This window comes from Taurulus bubalis, assembly GCF_910589615.1.
Source record: "Taurulus bubalis genome assembly, chromosome: 11".
NCBI classification, from domain to species: domain Eukaryota; kingdom Metazoa; phylum Chordata; class Actinopteri; order Perciformes; family Cottidae; genus Taurulus; species Taurulus bubalis.
This window is the reverse complement of record NC_136599.1, coordinates 18,802,127-18,816,397: the sequence shown is the minus strand read 5'-3', so window position 1 is coordinate 18,816,397 and position 14,271 is coordinate 18,802,127. Positions and strand designations below refer to the sequence as shown.

Here is a 14,271-nt window from a genome sequence, read left to right as displayed (position 1 = left end):
GTCTCTTTTCTCTAACTTTTCCTGAATTGGCCAACCTTGCTTTCTACAGCAGAACTGACCAAATGATCTCAAAGTAAAAAGCCACAAATGTACATGTGCCGTATTAAAGTCACACACTGCTTCAGCGATCATTTATTGTGATATCGAAGCTCTGGGCTTTTTATTCTCCAAGTTCATGTGAGGTCAGCTACTAAGCAAGCTGACGATCCAGATGAGTCTGCGGTCTTTTGCACCAACTGGACTTTCTCACAGATGGATTTGCTGTGCGCTGCAGCCAGATCTGAGTTCAGGCAGGAAGGCCCGTTTATGGGGTTACTTCCATGGTGCTGTAACACTTGTGGTACTTGTCTAGTCTTGGTATAACGGACACTCTTGTGCCGTCAGGTGGAAATCTACCAGCATGGTGTACTGGTCATACAAAATACTTTGTTTCTTTCTTTCTCTTCCACTGGTGTGTGTGTGGTTGTTACAGAATAAGATGTTCTGAATGGCGTTCTGAATGTCTAACTTATTTTCAGCATGTGTACTGAAATGCACTTAAATAGGTAGGAAGTCCTCAAAGGGCGGAGTTGCTAAATGAGGCTGTGAGATTGTGTTGTGAGCGTTCAGCAGTGTTGTAGGAGGAGCTCTGCAGGGTTGCGTTCAGGATCACTGAGTGTGCAAACAGAAAATGTCAAGATTGAAGTAATTGTGCTGATTTAATACCCCAAAACATATTTTATTTATGATCATGAACAAATCTGCTGTCCATTTTCTTAATGTCTATAGATGTTATTTAAAGTATATTTGTATCAGTGAACATTAACAAAGACTGTTAATGTTATACTATATTTACCTTCTTCATCCCACATCAGATTCTCAGGTTGACTTTCAGTTTAGTTTCCCTTCATCGAGACCTCGTTAAGACAAAGGCAACATTTCTGTAACACTTGTTTGTTCTCCCCTTTTCTGCATTTTTCCTTTTGGGATTTTAATTAGGACAGCTCTACAGATTTAACTTTACATTACAGGGGTTTGTGGTACAATGAAAGCCACTTGGAGATGTCTGTTAATTAAACTCGGCATCACAAGTCTTCAAAGATGCTCCACAGGTGGCATCCTGCACCACTGTCATTGTCTCAGTTCAGTAGATCTCTGTATATAATAGGTCAGTTTTTTTCTTCTTCTTCCAGTTCATCGGAGTTTCTTTTTAAATACTTGTTCGTAATGATCTAACTCATCAGGTCCAGCTCAGGATCGAGCAGTTTGAAGTCGGGTCAGCTGTCTTATCTGACCCATCAGCCAGCTGGTAACCTCACAGTGGCTCATTTCATGACTGAAGTGTGATGTTTATTCTGTGAACATTTTAAGAACAGTGGCTGTACATAAGCTTGTATTTATATTTTTGGCAGTGTTACATTCCAAGAATGTGAACATGTAAGAGGATTTAAAGAGTGCACACTGAAATGTTTCAAAATAAAGAGATATCATTGTTTCATGAGACTGGTGGTGGTGGTGGTGTTCCTTTTTTTCTTTTTAAATGTGTGAACTCTTGAGGTTTATTTTCCCAAACCAAAAACCTGTGAATCCCCTTAATCAACCCCTTCCCCTGAACAAAGAGATGAATTAAATTAAATTGTTACTATTGGTCTGAAGCATTTCTTTATTGTTGCCTTGGACGTCAGTCAAAGCATGCAGATAATTGGTTCCTGACAGTCATTGAGATACTGGGGAAATATGATACATGTTTCTTTTGTTTCTATAACAATACCACTAAATGCTAACTGCAAATAAATCAATATATTACTGGGGTTTAACATTTGTATTAAAGTTCAATTGTCTTTAAAATTAAATGAGGTCCTCATGCAGGACTTCTGCTGTCAAGTAGAATCCTAACCGTCTCCCTCATTTTGCACATTCATTAGAATATATACAGTTTAAATGTATGAACAGTGGCACACCGCATGCTGTAAAAAAAAAAAAAACAGCAATCTACAATATGAACGACAATGCCAGATTGCACTTTAAAAACATAATTTTAATACATTATTGTTTAAAACAAATCAGGCATTCATAAAGATGAACTGCAACACGGCTGGTTAATCATTTACAGTCCATAAACTATACTGGGCAGATATAGCTTCCCCCGGGAAACACTATTGTATTGTGATGTGTCAGATATCGACAAATCCAGTTTGTTCACAGTTAAACACATCAGTTTGTTTGTCAGTTGAAGCCTCTGTCTGTTAGCACCACCTGCGCATCGGAAGAGATGGCTATGAATCCCTGTTAAAAAAATAAAGTAAAAGGTCAGCCCAACAAGTGCTGCTCCGAATTAAAATATCCTCCAAAAGCCAAACATTGACCGAACATTCACGAGTAATCTTTTGCTAACACTGACCTCTTCCATCCCCAGGACTGTGTTGACCAGCTGTGCGTGTCTTGTTCTGGGTAAAACAAAACCTTTGCCCAGTTCCACTGAAACAGAAAGGTTCAAGTCAGGGACAATTCTGAGGGACAACATGCATTGTTTCTCTCTGCATTGCTCTTAATCATGTTATTAAGTGTGTATGTGTTTACCCTGCACTGACATGTGAAAAGGCTTGCTGGGAGCACAGAGACAGACTCACCGTTCAGTTTTCCTACGGCTAACATCACTCCTGCCTTCATTAAGCGTTCCAAAGTATCAGTCTACAAAGAGAAACGTGTGAGTTGTTTCATTTACTGTAGTTTGTCCACACATTGGGCTTCCTGTGACTAACATATAGTGTTAGAGCGATGCCGTCATGTACCTTAAAGGTTCCCACTTCACTCGATGCCAGCGTCAGTGTAAAGCTGTTTGAAAGTAAGAAATTAAAGTAAGATATGGCATGAGGCCTATACTATAGGTTGAGCATGTGAGCTCAGGCTCAGGTGTGTTTTAAAACATGGCGATGCTCACTTATCCAGTGTCACGGATCCCTTCAGACTGCCACCAGCAATCCACACTTTCCCGCTGAGTTTGGAGTCCTGAAAGAAAGAGGTTTGAATTACAGCAACAACAATGATTATTTATCACGAATCAGTTGTTTTTCCTAGTAAGTCATTCATTGTTTAGTATGTTACATGTCGTAAAAAAAACAATTTGAGAATTGTTTGTAGAATTGTTATTTGATAAATGTATTATTTAATAAATGATTTTCCTGTCAATTAACTAATAGTTTGAATGGATCTGAATGTACTGATATAATATCCACTATGGGTCTACTTTGATGCATTGTTGACATAAAGAGTAAGTACTCACAGCATTGAGTTTGAACAACGGGCTCTGGGTACCATTTGGTTGGATGGCAAAGGCCTTAACAGCGACCTGAAAACCCAGTTTCACCACACCGGGCTGGAAGGAAAACATTGGCACTTCTCTGGCATAAATCAGCAGATCCATCAGAAGTCCGGGAAACATCTTGGGAAGCTGCAGCAAGAGAGAGAAAATATGTGTAAAGAGTAAATGATTATGAGATGGTTGATATTCAACTCTGCATAATTTCAAGCAAGGAGAGATACAAGACACGCTACAGACAATGCAGAAGGTAATGCACTCCTGTTTGTCATGGTGCTGTTTTTTTCAAGTCCTTCATTCTAGACTAGTGTGGAATTAATGTCAGTTAAACAAGAGTGAGTAGTCAGTGACTCAGGTCAAGATAAAAAGGAATACAAGTGTGATGTAGAATGTGAAAAAGAACATGCAGTAATGTTTAAATTGTCTGTAGTGACAAAAAAATGTGTTAATTAGTGATTGAGATGAAATCCATGGTTGTGCATTGGTGTTTCCACTGGTTTGAGAAAATAAAAGTAAAACAAATGTCCCTAAGAACCCATATCTGTATAACATGTTTCTGTTGATATTATGTGATTGTATCTGTGATGGTCTGTATTGTATGTAAATATGTCTGGAACATGTTCATCATCATCAAAGATAAGGGATAATACATTTCAGAAGCAGTATTGCTTTTTTATAAAGACAATAGTGTTGATTGTCCTTGGTGGCTTTGGCATTACGGCAACTTTTTCCACATCCATAGTCATTTGCTAGCCGTTGTCTTCCGATCTGTGACACTTGGTGCATGCTGTCATGAAGCCATTTATAAAGTGAGTAAATACAACTCTTCAGGGACGCCAAATGTAATCCTAATTCAGATACGCTTACCTGAGGAATGTAAGGCCCCATCCAGCTGGTGTTCAGGTGCACTTGGAGGTATGGAGGTATCTGAGACGACGACACAATATGTCTTTAACAGTAGACACATATTAGGGCAGGAAGATATAGTGTTGCCATTGTGTTTCAGGCATTCTTACCATGCTGTCGGTGATGAGGGCCTGAAGCAGGCCAGCTGAGTAGAGCACATACGAGGCAGAGTTCAGAGTGAACTCAGACAGGCCCACTGACAGCATGTAGCCCGGCTGCTCGGGCACACTGAAAGGCTGGGCCTTAAAGGGAGGGTCTGTATGGTTTTGGGTGTTGTAGAACTCTCCCTTTAAGATAAAGAGTTGCAAATGATCAATTACAGCTATTGATCACTTTGTTGTCGTTTCACAAGCCTTGGCACTATAGCCCTCATAATAAATGATTGTCATAGGTACAAAGGACATAACCTGGACATACATGTATACGGTATACCGATAGTTCTGTGTTTATACTTCTTCTTTTTTTTAAAGATCTGCCTGAAATGATGCGGTCAAAAGTCAGAGGTCCTCCACAATATGAAAATAGATTGTAGAGTGTGTGCATCCTTACCTTAAGACCTAGATTAATACTTGAAGTATTAATGATGGGTATGCCGGTGAGAGGGAGGTCAAAAGTAAAGTTTTCATCCACAGCCAGGGAAACTGATAAGAGTAGAAACCATAGATTGAATTATTTATTCATAGATATACATTATTGCATATGTAACTAGTATCAACATGAACATTCTTCAAGGGTCTTTTTGAGGATGCGGCCTGCTGCAATACCTCTCATGGCCTGTAGGTGGTACTCTAAGTTCACAATGGACTCCTCCACATAAGGGCAGATCTATGGAGGAAAGAAACAAGGCAAATATCCTGCAATGCTCATCACTGAAAGTCTGTACAACATGTTTCACCTGAGCATCGTCTGACGATCATACAGCACAGACAGAGCCTCTATGATAAATGTGACAAAGATAACACTCACTGCGCCCTCTATTTCACCCTTGATACGCCCCTTGAAATGCCCCACAAGAGGCTGGAAGATCCAACTATTGACAAAAGGAAATGCAGGGCTCCAGACATCAGTATTTGTTATTTTCCCTTTTTCTCTCCCTGTGCCTGTGATTTACTGTACCTTGCTCCACCGTGAAATTGTATGTCCATATTTCCAATCTGAGCTTCACAGTGGACACTGGCGACAGACAGATGCCCGTCAGCACCTTTCCCCAGCTCCACTACAGAGGTCACATCCATATTCAATATCGCCATGTCGAATGATCCCCTGTCATGTCTGAAACACAGTCAGTGCATGTGGTGTTGAACATTTATTCATACAATACACATATCCAAAGCATTTGAAATAACACCTGGTTGAAAGGCATTATGAAAGTAAAAGTTCTGTTTCTCTTCTGCATTGTTTCTAAATAGTGATTTGCTATTGCTGGCTTACAGCTTGCTAACATCCCAAGCCTTAGTGAGCAAATATTAGAGTTAGAAAAAAAACAAAAGTCACATTACAATCCTTATAAACAATGGGCACAGTCCAGACTGGACCATTTCTAAATATATAATTTGATATATAAACTCCATGTTATTAATAACCCCTGTTAGCTCTAACTTTCATATTCCACATAAACCGATAACCAAAGTGGCCTCATGGTACTGGGTGAAAGAACAGGAAGTCACCCAAATAACAGTTTTTCCCTTTTGGATCTGTATGCCAGTTTCTCAGATGCGCACGTATACTTGTCACATGACCTTTTTGGAGGGAATTAAGCAGCGAAGGCAGCGTGTAGTGATGTGATCACAGCCCTCAGCTGGCTCCTCCCCCGGCCAACTCCAGTTGTCACAGGTTAATGGGACCAGCTAGCACGCCAACCTTTATGAAGTACAGCCGCCTACTTTAACTCTGGACTGTTGGTTGGACATTATTTGTGGCCTGTTGGCCTGCCTTTGAGCGTTGAGTAATACCCCATTTATGAGGTGGTAAGTCACAACATGAAATTGTTCTGCAGCTTGGTGAGCCCTGTTGTTCCCTGTTTTTCATTTGGTTCACCTGCTTCTGTTTTGCCTTGACGTTTTGTTTAATTTACATTGTTAAAACAACTGGGTTTGTTTTTTGTCTTTATTTCTTTTTTATATTAGTGGCCTCAACTTAAATCCCACCGTTTAGTTTAGTTTATGTTGGATAGGACATTTCAGAATATTAAAGATTGGGATGTAGTTTTAGAGTTTAGTATGGCCTTTAAAAAAAAAATCTTAACCTGCAATACAGGATAATTTTTTAATTCCTTGATTCCAGTCATTTTCACTCCATTATTCTAATTTCCTCCCCGTCCCTGCACATTTTATTATTTTGTATTCCTTAAATAAAACTGTTGGTTTATTTTTACAAAACAAGTCTGTCTCATATCAGTAACAAATCTGTGTGCCTTTATAAATTCTCAAAACAATATCTTAAGATTCTATTTCCTGGGGCTTAATTCCCAGGTGGCGTTGTTGGTCCCCTCTCATTTTCCTTCTACGGCCCTGCTGCACAAACATCACATATTATAATCTAACTGGCACCATTTGATCCAAGGTAGTGTTTTAATTAACTTTAAGTAAAATGTAAAAAAACGAAATGTTAAAAAGTACGGTTTTGTGACTTAAAGGCCAACTATTAAACTGTTCATTAAATTCATTATGAACAGTTTAATTTTAAAAAGTGAGGACGATGTGTCATAAGAGTACAGGCGTTGAAACAAAACGGCACTGGAGATATGATACCTTCGAGGAGATGCTTCCTCTTAGTTGTCCTCACATGACCTAACAAAGGTTACATTTTAATTTGAATATCACTTCCTCTTTTAGGCTTGAAGTACATTTCTCTTTCAAAATTTCCAACTGAAGCTTTTATATTGTGGTAAAGAGGATAATCAGATTACCTCAGGAGCTCTGTAGATGTGTCTTTTGCCCAAAAAGAAAACCTGAGAACCAACCTCGAGTGAACAGCAAAACTCACATAAGGCCGAAGTGTGTCATCCACTTGCCGGTTACTGCAACACTGAGGCCGGAGGTGGACGACTTAAATCCTGTGATGTTCGGATAGAACTCAATCGACGGCTCTGGAAAGTCACACTTTGTAATGGTGACTCTATAGCGCACACAGGGAGAGCAAAGACAGTGGTGAGGACACGGATCTGAGTAATGTGAAAATGTCTAATGAAATATATTATTCAAGAATGTTAAATGTAATCTTACCCGGAGACTGTGTAGTATATGCTGCCCAGGATTTTACCACTGATGTCAGGGAAAGTGACAAGATCCAACCTGTCCTGAACCCATCCTGCCCCTACATGCTTTCCTGGAACGAACAGTAATGTGCACAGTTTTACTAGTGTTGAATGCAAGCATTTTGTCTGGTTATTTATGAGAATACTAATGTAGCTGCACAGCAATTTAACACCCCAAAAAACAACTATTTTGTGTTTGAATAAACGTAACTGAGTGAAAAAAACATCTTGCATCGACTTACCATACTGAAGTCCTTTATTAGTCAAGATGACTTGTATTGCAGGATTTTCTCCACAGGTAAAGGAGATGAGCATGAGCACTACTATCACCGCTGGCAGCATTTTCCTGGTCCCTTGTGGCGCAAAGTTCCAAATACTTGATACAGATAGAAATATGTGATATAAAGAACCACATTTAAAGATATTTAAAATGCAGTCTAAAATCAAACATTTACTTCTCATTATACTGTGGTGGTGATATTATGTAGCACATACCTTAATGAATGTAGTGTTTTCGTCAAGTTGAAAGTCAGCTCTCGAACAAGCGTCCTCACTCAGTCTCTGCCTTTGACTCCTCAGCAGCTTTCACTTCCTGTTTCAGAGAAGTGAAACTTACTGACATCTGATAATAGCTAAAGATGTAGGTGTGTGTGTGTGTGTGTGTGTGTGTGTGTGTGTGTTTGTGTGTGTGTGTGTATATGTACACACGTGTGTGTGCATGTGTGTGTGTGTGTGTGTGTGTGTGTGTGTGTGTGTGTGTGTGTGTGTGTGTGTGTGCGTGACAGGGTACTATTGTTTCATTGTGTTCTGTCTAGTTATATATTGTTGATAATCAACAGTGCACGTTTTCACAGTCTGATATATTTTTGGAGGCCTCTGTCTCCTGTCAATAATCATTTAGATAGGACAAGGTATAGCTGCATGCCATTTGAACCAAAAGCCTTGGTTTTGAATGCTCATATTGTTGTTTTAAGAAAGATAATCTTAATTAACATTTTAAGAGTAAGTTAAAGCGAGTCCATGCAGCACAGCAGAAAGAGAAAGTAAAATCTTCATCAAGGCCTCTCAGTCACCTCTGGCTCCATTTCAAGGAATCATTAGAATCACCAGCCATAAAATATTAGATTTATTTATCTCTTAATTCCACAAATACTCTTTGTCTCACACACCATGGTTAGTTCCATTAAATCACAATTAACAAGTTCAATAGGAAGAGAATACTATCAGACAGACATGTTTCATATAACACAGTTAGGACCCACTTGCTTGCACTTTGAATTCACTTCATCCAGAATGACACTTGAAACATCAAGAAAACCAATGAGCCAACAAAGACTACTATAGGCATAAGATGGAAAATAAAACACCGAAACGAAAGCCAACTGAAATAAAATTGTTTAAACAACTACACATACGTTTTTTTTATGGTTTATTATAATCCACAGAGCCCCATGTGATCTGATGGGTGCATTGATATTTTCTCTGAAGTGGGATTAATGATATATCTACCAGCTCAAAAACCAATAATTACATATTCACTCCATTGTTTTTCACATATTTCATTCCCCAGTTATAAACACGTATACACAGTAAGACCCATGATAGACATTTTCACTGGATCTTTGACAACTTTGCATGAAGACTGGTACCTGGACAGGCTTGTTAATCAATGCCCGCATATTTATTCCCCCCTTTCATGCGGAGGTTGTATTCCTCTGTCCAGTCAATAAAACACATTTTCTGGAATGAGTAGAATACTTAACACTATGATTGAAGAGTTTATTATTGCACATTATCACGAAGGCAAAATAAAAAAAGATGTACATTTCACATAAATAATCATCCTCATGAGCTTCTTTGTCAAGTGGTTAACATATGATGTTTTGATACGGCCTTCTTGACAACTTGCCAGAGTGTGGCCTTTTAGCACATCACCATTCAGTAAAGGTCATCTCTGAAGCTCTCAGTCGTGGATATTGTACCTGTACGCCTCTATGAGTCCTTCAACCGAGTGAATGAAACCAGATATGGCGCATATGCCCCCAATAACGAAAATGGCAACATCGAAGAAGACGTGGTGCCACAGGAGATTCCTCCACTGGAGCTTGAGGTGGAAGAGGCTTGGCAGGAGGAAGCACAGGCCAGCGCCGGTGAGGCTCCCAGTTAAACCCATGAGGAGGGCGAAATGGGGGACAAAGACGGCCATGAGCAAGGTGAAGACTACCAGGCCAATTCGAAGTCCCAGACCCCAGGATTTCAACTGCCCGGTAGGGCCGTAGCAGTCAGGGAAGATGGTTCTCCCACCATCCTGGAAATAGGATTTCTCCAGAACCTCAACTGCAGCAAAGAACGGCAGCGGGTAAGATAACAGCGCCTTGGAGACGAGGAAGAGGTTCACCACAGCCCGGATGGTCGAAGGCAGGTTATCTGTGATGACCTCTTTGGTGGCGTCTGCCCAAGTCAAGTAGGCCACCAGAGCAAAGAGGCCCTTGAGGACGCAGGCTGCGATGTGAGTCCACTCCATCATGCAGTGGAACTCGCTGGGCTTCTGCATGTTCCCCTCCAGGGAGGGGAGGAAGATCTGGGAGGTGTAGCTGAACACGATGATGCCAATTGAAATGGGGAACTTCTTCACGTCGATATAAAACTTGACTTTGTCCCAGGCCCAGTCGCGAGCCCTGGAGAGGCAGTAGGCAATCACGAGGACGTTGATGACGAAGTGCGCCATGGTGCAGAGCAAGCTGAACTTGGACACGGCCTTGAGGTTCTTCAGGAACGCGCATGGCAGGAGCGCGATCGTGGCCACTACAGACCACGCCTTCTGGGATACCGGGAACCCCGGGAAACTGTTGACCATCAAGTTTCCGCTGACCACGACGTAAAGGATGCAGGTCATGACCAGCTCGATGATCTGGGCCACGTTCACAATGTGCCCGCCCAGCGTCGGGAAGCGGGGCGCGCAGCAGGCATTGGCGATGTCGACGTAGGAGTCCCTCACGCGCACTTTTACGCCGTCCTCGTTCTCCTCGTACAGACACGCGATGAGGGTTTTTCCGGTGTAGCAGCACACCACGGCCGCGAAGATAATGAGGAAGAGACCGAGGTAGCCACCGTGGAGGATGGCGTAAGGCAGGCCGAGGACGAACATGCCCTGCGGACAGAGAAGCGCAGTTTAATGGTAATGGACGAGGCCCACATCGCAGTGACAGGCCGAACTGCTCAGGCATGCAATGACTGGCTCACACAGCTCACATCTTACATAATAACTGTATATAATATATACAGATAAATACAGATATACAAATACATACACACGTATATATATGTTTATATATATATATATTTATATATGTATGCAATTTGTATATAGGCAATATAAATAGATATACGTGTATATATCAAATAAATGTATATATAAATATATATCAAGTAAATGTATTTCTCTCTCTCTCTCTCTCTCTCTCTCTCTCTCTCTATATATATATATATATATATATATATATATATATATATATATATATATATATATATATATATATATATATATATATATATTGCGCATTAGGAAAGCAATGCAACGCAGACATTTACATCACAGCTGATTCATTTCCAGTGTCTGCCTCACAGTTATTTTATCAGTCGCCTCGCCCTTGAAAAACAGGCCTTTCGTTTTGCGAATGTCGGCGAAATCGAACTAAGGCATTAAACATACCATTTTAAAACGAAATTTAAAACGAATTTGGTTACAATTTAAATTAGATGGAGACGCTGATAAGCACGTGGGCTCCATTCAGCCTCAGGGCTATCAAAGCCGTACAGGCCCTGCCTGCAACTCCACTGATAAAAAGCTTTGTATATACATGTTAACACCCGTTGGCTGCAATGAATTCACCCTCAAACCAACAATGACACGTTAAATTAACGCCTGCAGTAATTATGATTTTATAAAATTGCACATATTAATACATTTAAAGCTCAATATAAAGTATTCGACAATATTGAACATATTGTATATTATATTATCTTGGATTGTGTGAAATAATGTGCATCCCCATAGCATATTAAAATATAAATCGTACAAAATGAAAGTCTTCAGTTCAAGGTGACTTTTGGTCCAGCTGCAGGCCTGATCCACGCAGCACGTTATCATGCACCCATGAGAGATGAAAGTAATCAATGTACCTGAATGGCATTGGTGACGTTCCAGCCAGCTTCCCATGTCGTGATTTGTGGCTTATCCTCATCCAGCGAGCCTCCCGTCTTTAAGGACGAGGGCCTTCGGACGGTGCCATCTCTCTGGTAGTGGCTGTCCCCGTCCAGCTCCCCCGCTCCCTCCACGTGTCCCCCTTCCTCTTCTCCCTGGAGGACATCCATTTGCATCCCTTGCCTGTAGTCATAGTCCAAGTCGTCGCACTCGGCGAAACCCGCGCCCTCTTCCCCCGTCGCGGCCTGGAAGCCCAGTCGGGCGAACACGCCGCTGACCTTGGCCTGGGATTTGTTGGACACCGTGTGGGCCGCATTGGTCAGCTTGTTGGTGAGCTTGTGTCGTATTAGGTGAGCCATCTTTATCCGGATAAAATAACGTTCTTCAACTGAAAATGATGTCACCGAGTCAAAACAAGAGAGGCAGACGCATGCAGGGTGATTTGTTCGCCGATGTTAAACTGCTACTGTAAAGTCATGCCTGTTGCCTCTTCGATGTCGTCGCAAAGTAAGCTACCCAGCCCTCTGACGGCTGCAACCCGTTTCACCCAAATTGTTAAAAAATCCTCAGCCGCTTTTCTTGGCTTGCTCATCCATATTCCTCCCTAAAAAACACTCCGTGGCATCTGCCTCACGTGGGAAACGCCCCAAAACAGAGACAAAAACGGAAATATGTCCTCATGTGTCGTTAAAAAAAGACAACTTAGCCTTTCTTTTTCTTTTTTTTGTCTGTCAGTTGGGGGTCCCTTTGGTGACAGCGCGGGCGCTGGAATCTCTGACTGCACCACCGAAAGAGAGGAGAGAGGGGCGTGCACGTGTCCGCATAGTGTGCCAGCAGTGTGGCTCGCGCGCAGCACAACTGTCACGGATGACAGGGGGGGGGGGGGGGGGGGGGGGGGGGGGGGGGGGGGGGGGGGGGGGGGGGGGGGGGGGAAGAGAGAGAGAGAGAGAGAGAGAGAGAGAGAGAAAGCGTTAATTTACCGACAGAGTGATCACGAGGATAAAACGGTCAGGTCATTTTAAAGGCGGCAGTAATTCAGAGTTGCTCGTGACATTATGCACGAATGAAGAGATCAACATTTTACCTGCTTTCATGCTGCATTCTGTCAACAGGTTGACAGGCGATGCCATCAAGGAATAGCGTCATGCTAGATATGCTTATAAACTTTCGAGCCAATTGGATGGAATATATATATATATATATATATATATATATATATATATATTTATATATATATATATATATATATATATATATATATATATATATATATATATATATATATATATATATATACACACACACATATTGTTTTACATTGATCTGCAGTTGTATTTGCGATAACTACAATTTCTAGCAAATACAATTAACATTAAATATACATTAACCTTGGGCCAATAGAATATTCGTACAACAATGTAATCTCGTTTTTTTCGTTAGACAACATTTGAACTGTTCTTCCTGACCTGTTCAATCTTACATGTGTTAAACAAAGCACGCTGACTGCAACAAATCCTAATCTGAGACAGCGTGCCCTCACACACACACACACACACACACACACACACACACGCACACACACACACACACACACACACACACACACACACACACACACACACACACACACACACACACAGCCGAGAGTCGTATATCTCATGGGATTTCCCTGCAATGTGGAGATAAAAAGGCCTGATGTGCACGGGTTGCCTCACATTTTTAAGGAATGATAAAATTACGTCTTTTTTTAAATTATACACAGACAATATTTGAATGAATTTCCCAATAATATTGAATTATTTGTTCTTATACATTCAAATCTTATTTACAAAAAAAAAACTAACAAAAAATTAAAAACATTTAAATGAGTGCCACTGTCTTCTCAGATCTCCATGTTATGAATGCATACGTGTGCAGATTTTACATTTCCAACTCATTTAACAGCCTGATTCCAGATGAGCATGCTCAGCAGGCTGTGAAGGGATGCAACTCGTTGCTGATATGATGATATGCTGCAGCTGGCCTGCTGCGGAGCCCCGGCAGCACCACGGACAGCTCCTTCAACAACGCAAGAGGAAAACGGGTCAAACTCCTCCTCAGACGTTTTTCTTTCACACAGAATTAAATAAATAAAAGAGTCTGCCCATTTAACACAACACAAACTGAATATAATATCTATATTAATTATTGTCTATTATGGTCTACATTTAATTGAGATCTGCACATTGGAAAATAAATGTCAGGGTAGAGTTCTTTCTCCTCCGCCTCACCTCTAATCCCCGGGTATACGCAGCACCTCGTTTTTGCCTCCATAATCTGCTGTGACACGGCTGAGCAAAAGTGTCATCACATTTTTGCAGCCTGCTACAGAAATGTATCCCGCTGTGGCGAAGGCTGAAAATCAAGTCTTCCCTTCGATAACGAAACATTCAAAATTTCTTTTGATGAAGGATAGATGTAAACCAAACACATTTAGATTTATTTTTTTAAAGCTGATTAAAGGTGTATTTTATTTTCCAGAAACAAGTATAGGCCTACTAAGAAATGCAAGACAATATCTTACGTGCATCATTGCAAGAAGAAGAAAAAACGCAACATGGACGAGAG

General features: G+C 41.0%; 2 protein-coding genes across 2 annotated transcripts; both read right to left on the bottom strand.

Annotated features, from left to right (window-relative positions):
* Positions 1 to 2,002: 2,002 nt before the first annotated feature.
* On the bottom strand, positions 2,003 to 8,006 carry bpifcl (BPI fold containing family C, like). Its single transcript, XM_079226874.1, has 16 exons — positions 7,956 to 8,006; positions 7,703 to 7,813; positions 7,429 to 7,531; positions 7,190 to 7,321; positions 5,321 to 5,476; positions 5,171 to 5,234; positions 4,969 to 5,029; positions 4,754 to 4,845; positions 4,315 to 4,491; positions 4,166 to 4,225; positions 3,263 to 3,430; positions 2,921 to 2,988; positions 2,772 to 2,814; positions 2,610 to 2,670; positions 2,381 to 2,457; positions 2,003 to 2,265 (listed from the first exon to the last, which is right to left on the bottom strand). Exons 2-16 carry the CDS (start codon positions 7,800 to 7,802, stop codon positions 2,206 to 2,208), a joined length of 1,422 nt encoding a protein of 473 aa, XP_079083000.1. The 5' UTR covers positions 7,803 to 7,813; positions 7,956 to 8,006; the 3' UTR covers positions 2,003 to 2,205.
* Positions 8,007 to 9,423: 1,417 nt separating this feature from the next.
* Positions 9,424 to 12,023, bottom strand: LOC306743617 (vesicular inhibitory amino acid transporter-like; the record flags this gene model as incomplete). Its single annotated transcript, XM_079226150.1, has 2 exons — positions 9,424 to 10,611; positions 11,643 to 12,023. The coding sequence occupies 2 exons, from the start codon at positions 12,021 to 12,023 to the stop codon at positions 9,424 to 9,426; spliced, it is 1,569 nt and encodes a 522-aa protein (XP_079082276.1).
* Between the last annotated feature and the right edge of the window lie 2,248 nt (positions 12,024 to 14,271).

Excerpts from the sequence above, each read along its gene's own strand:
- bpifcl (XM_079226874.1), bottom strand. The coding sequence starts at position 7,802 with ATGCTGCCAGCGGTGATAGTAGTGCTCATGCTCATCTCCTTTACCTGT. Across the intron at positions 2,989-3,262 it reads CGTTGTTCAAACTCAATGCT|GACTCCAAACTCAGCGGGAA; the intron begins GTGAGTACTTAC and ends TCTTTCTTTCAG. Across the intron at positions 2,671-2,771 it reads GTGAAGTGGGAACCTTTAAG|ACTGATACTTTGGAACGCTT; the intron begins GTACATGACGGC and ends TTCTCTTTGTAG.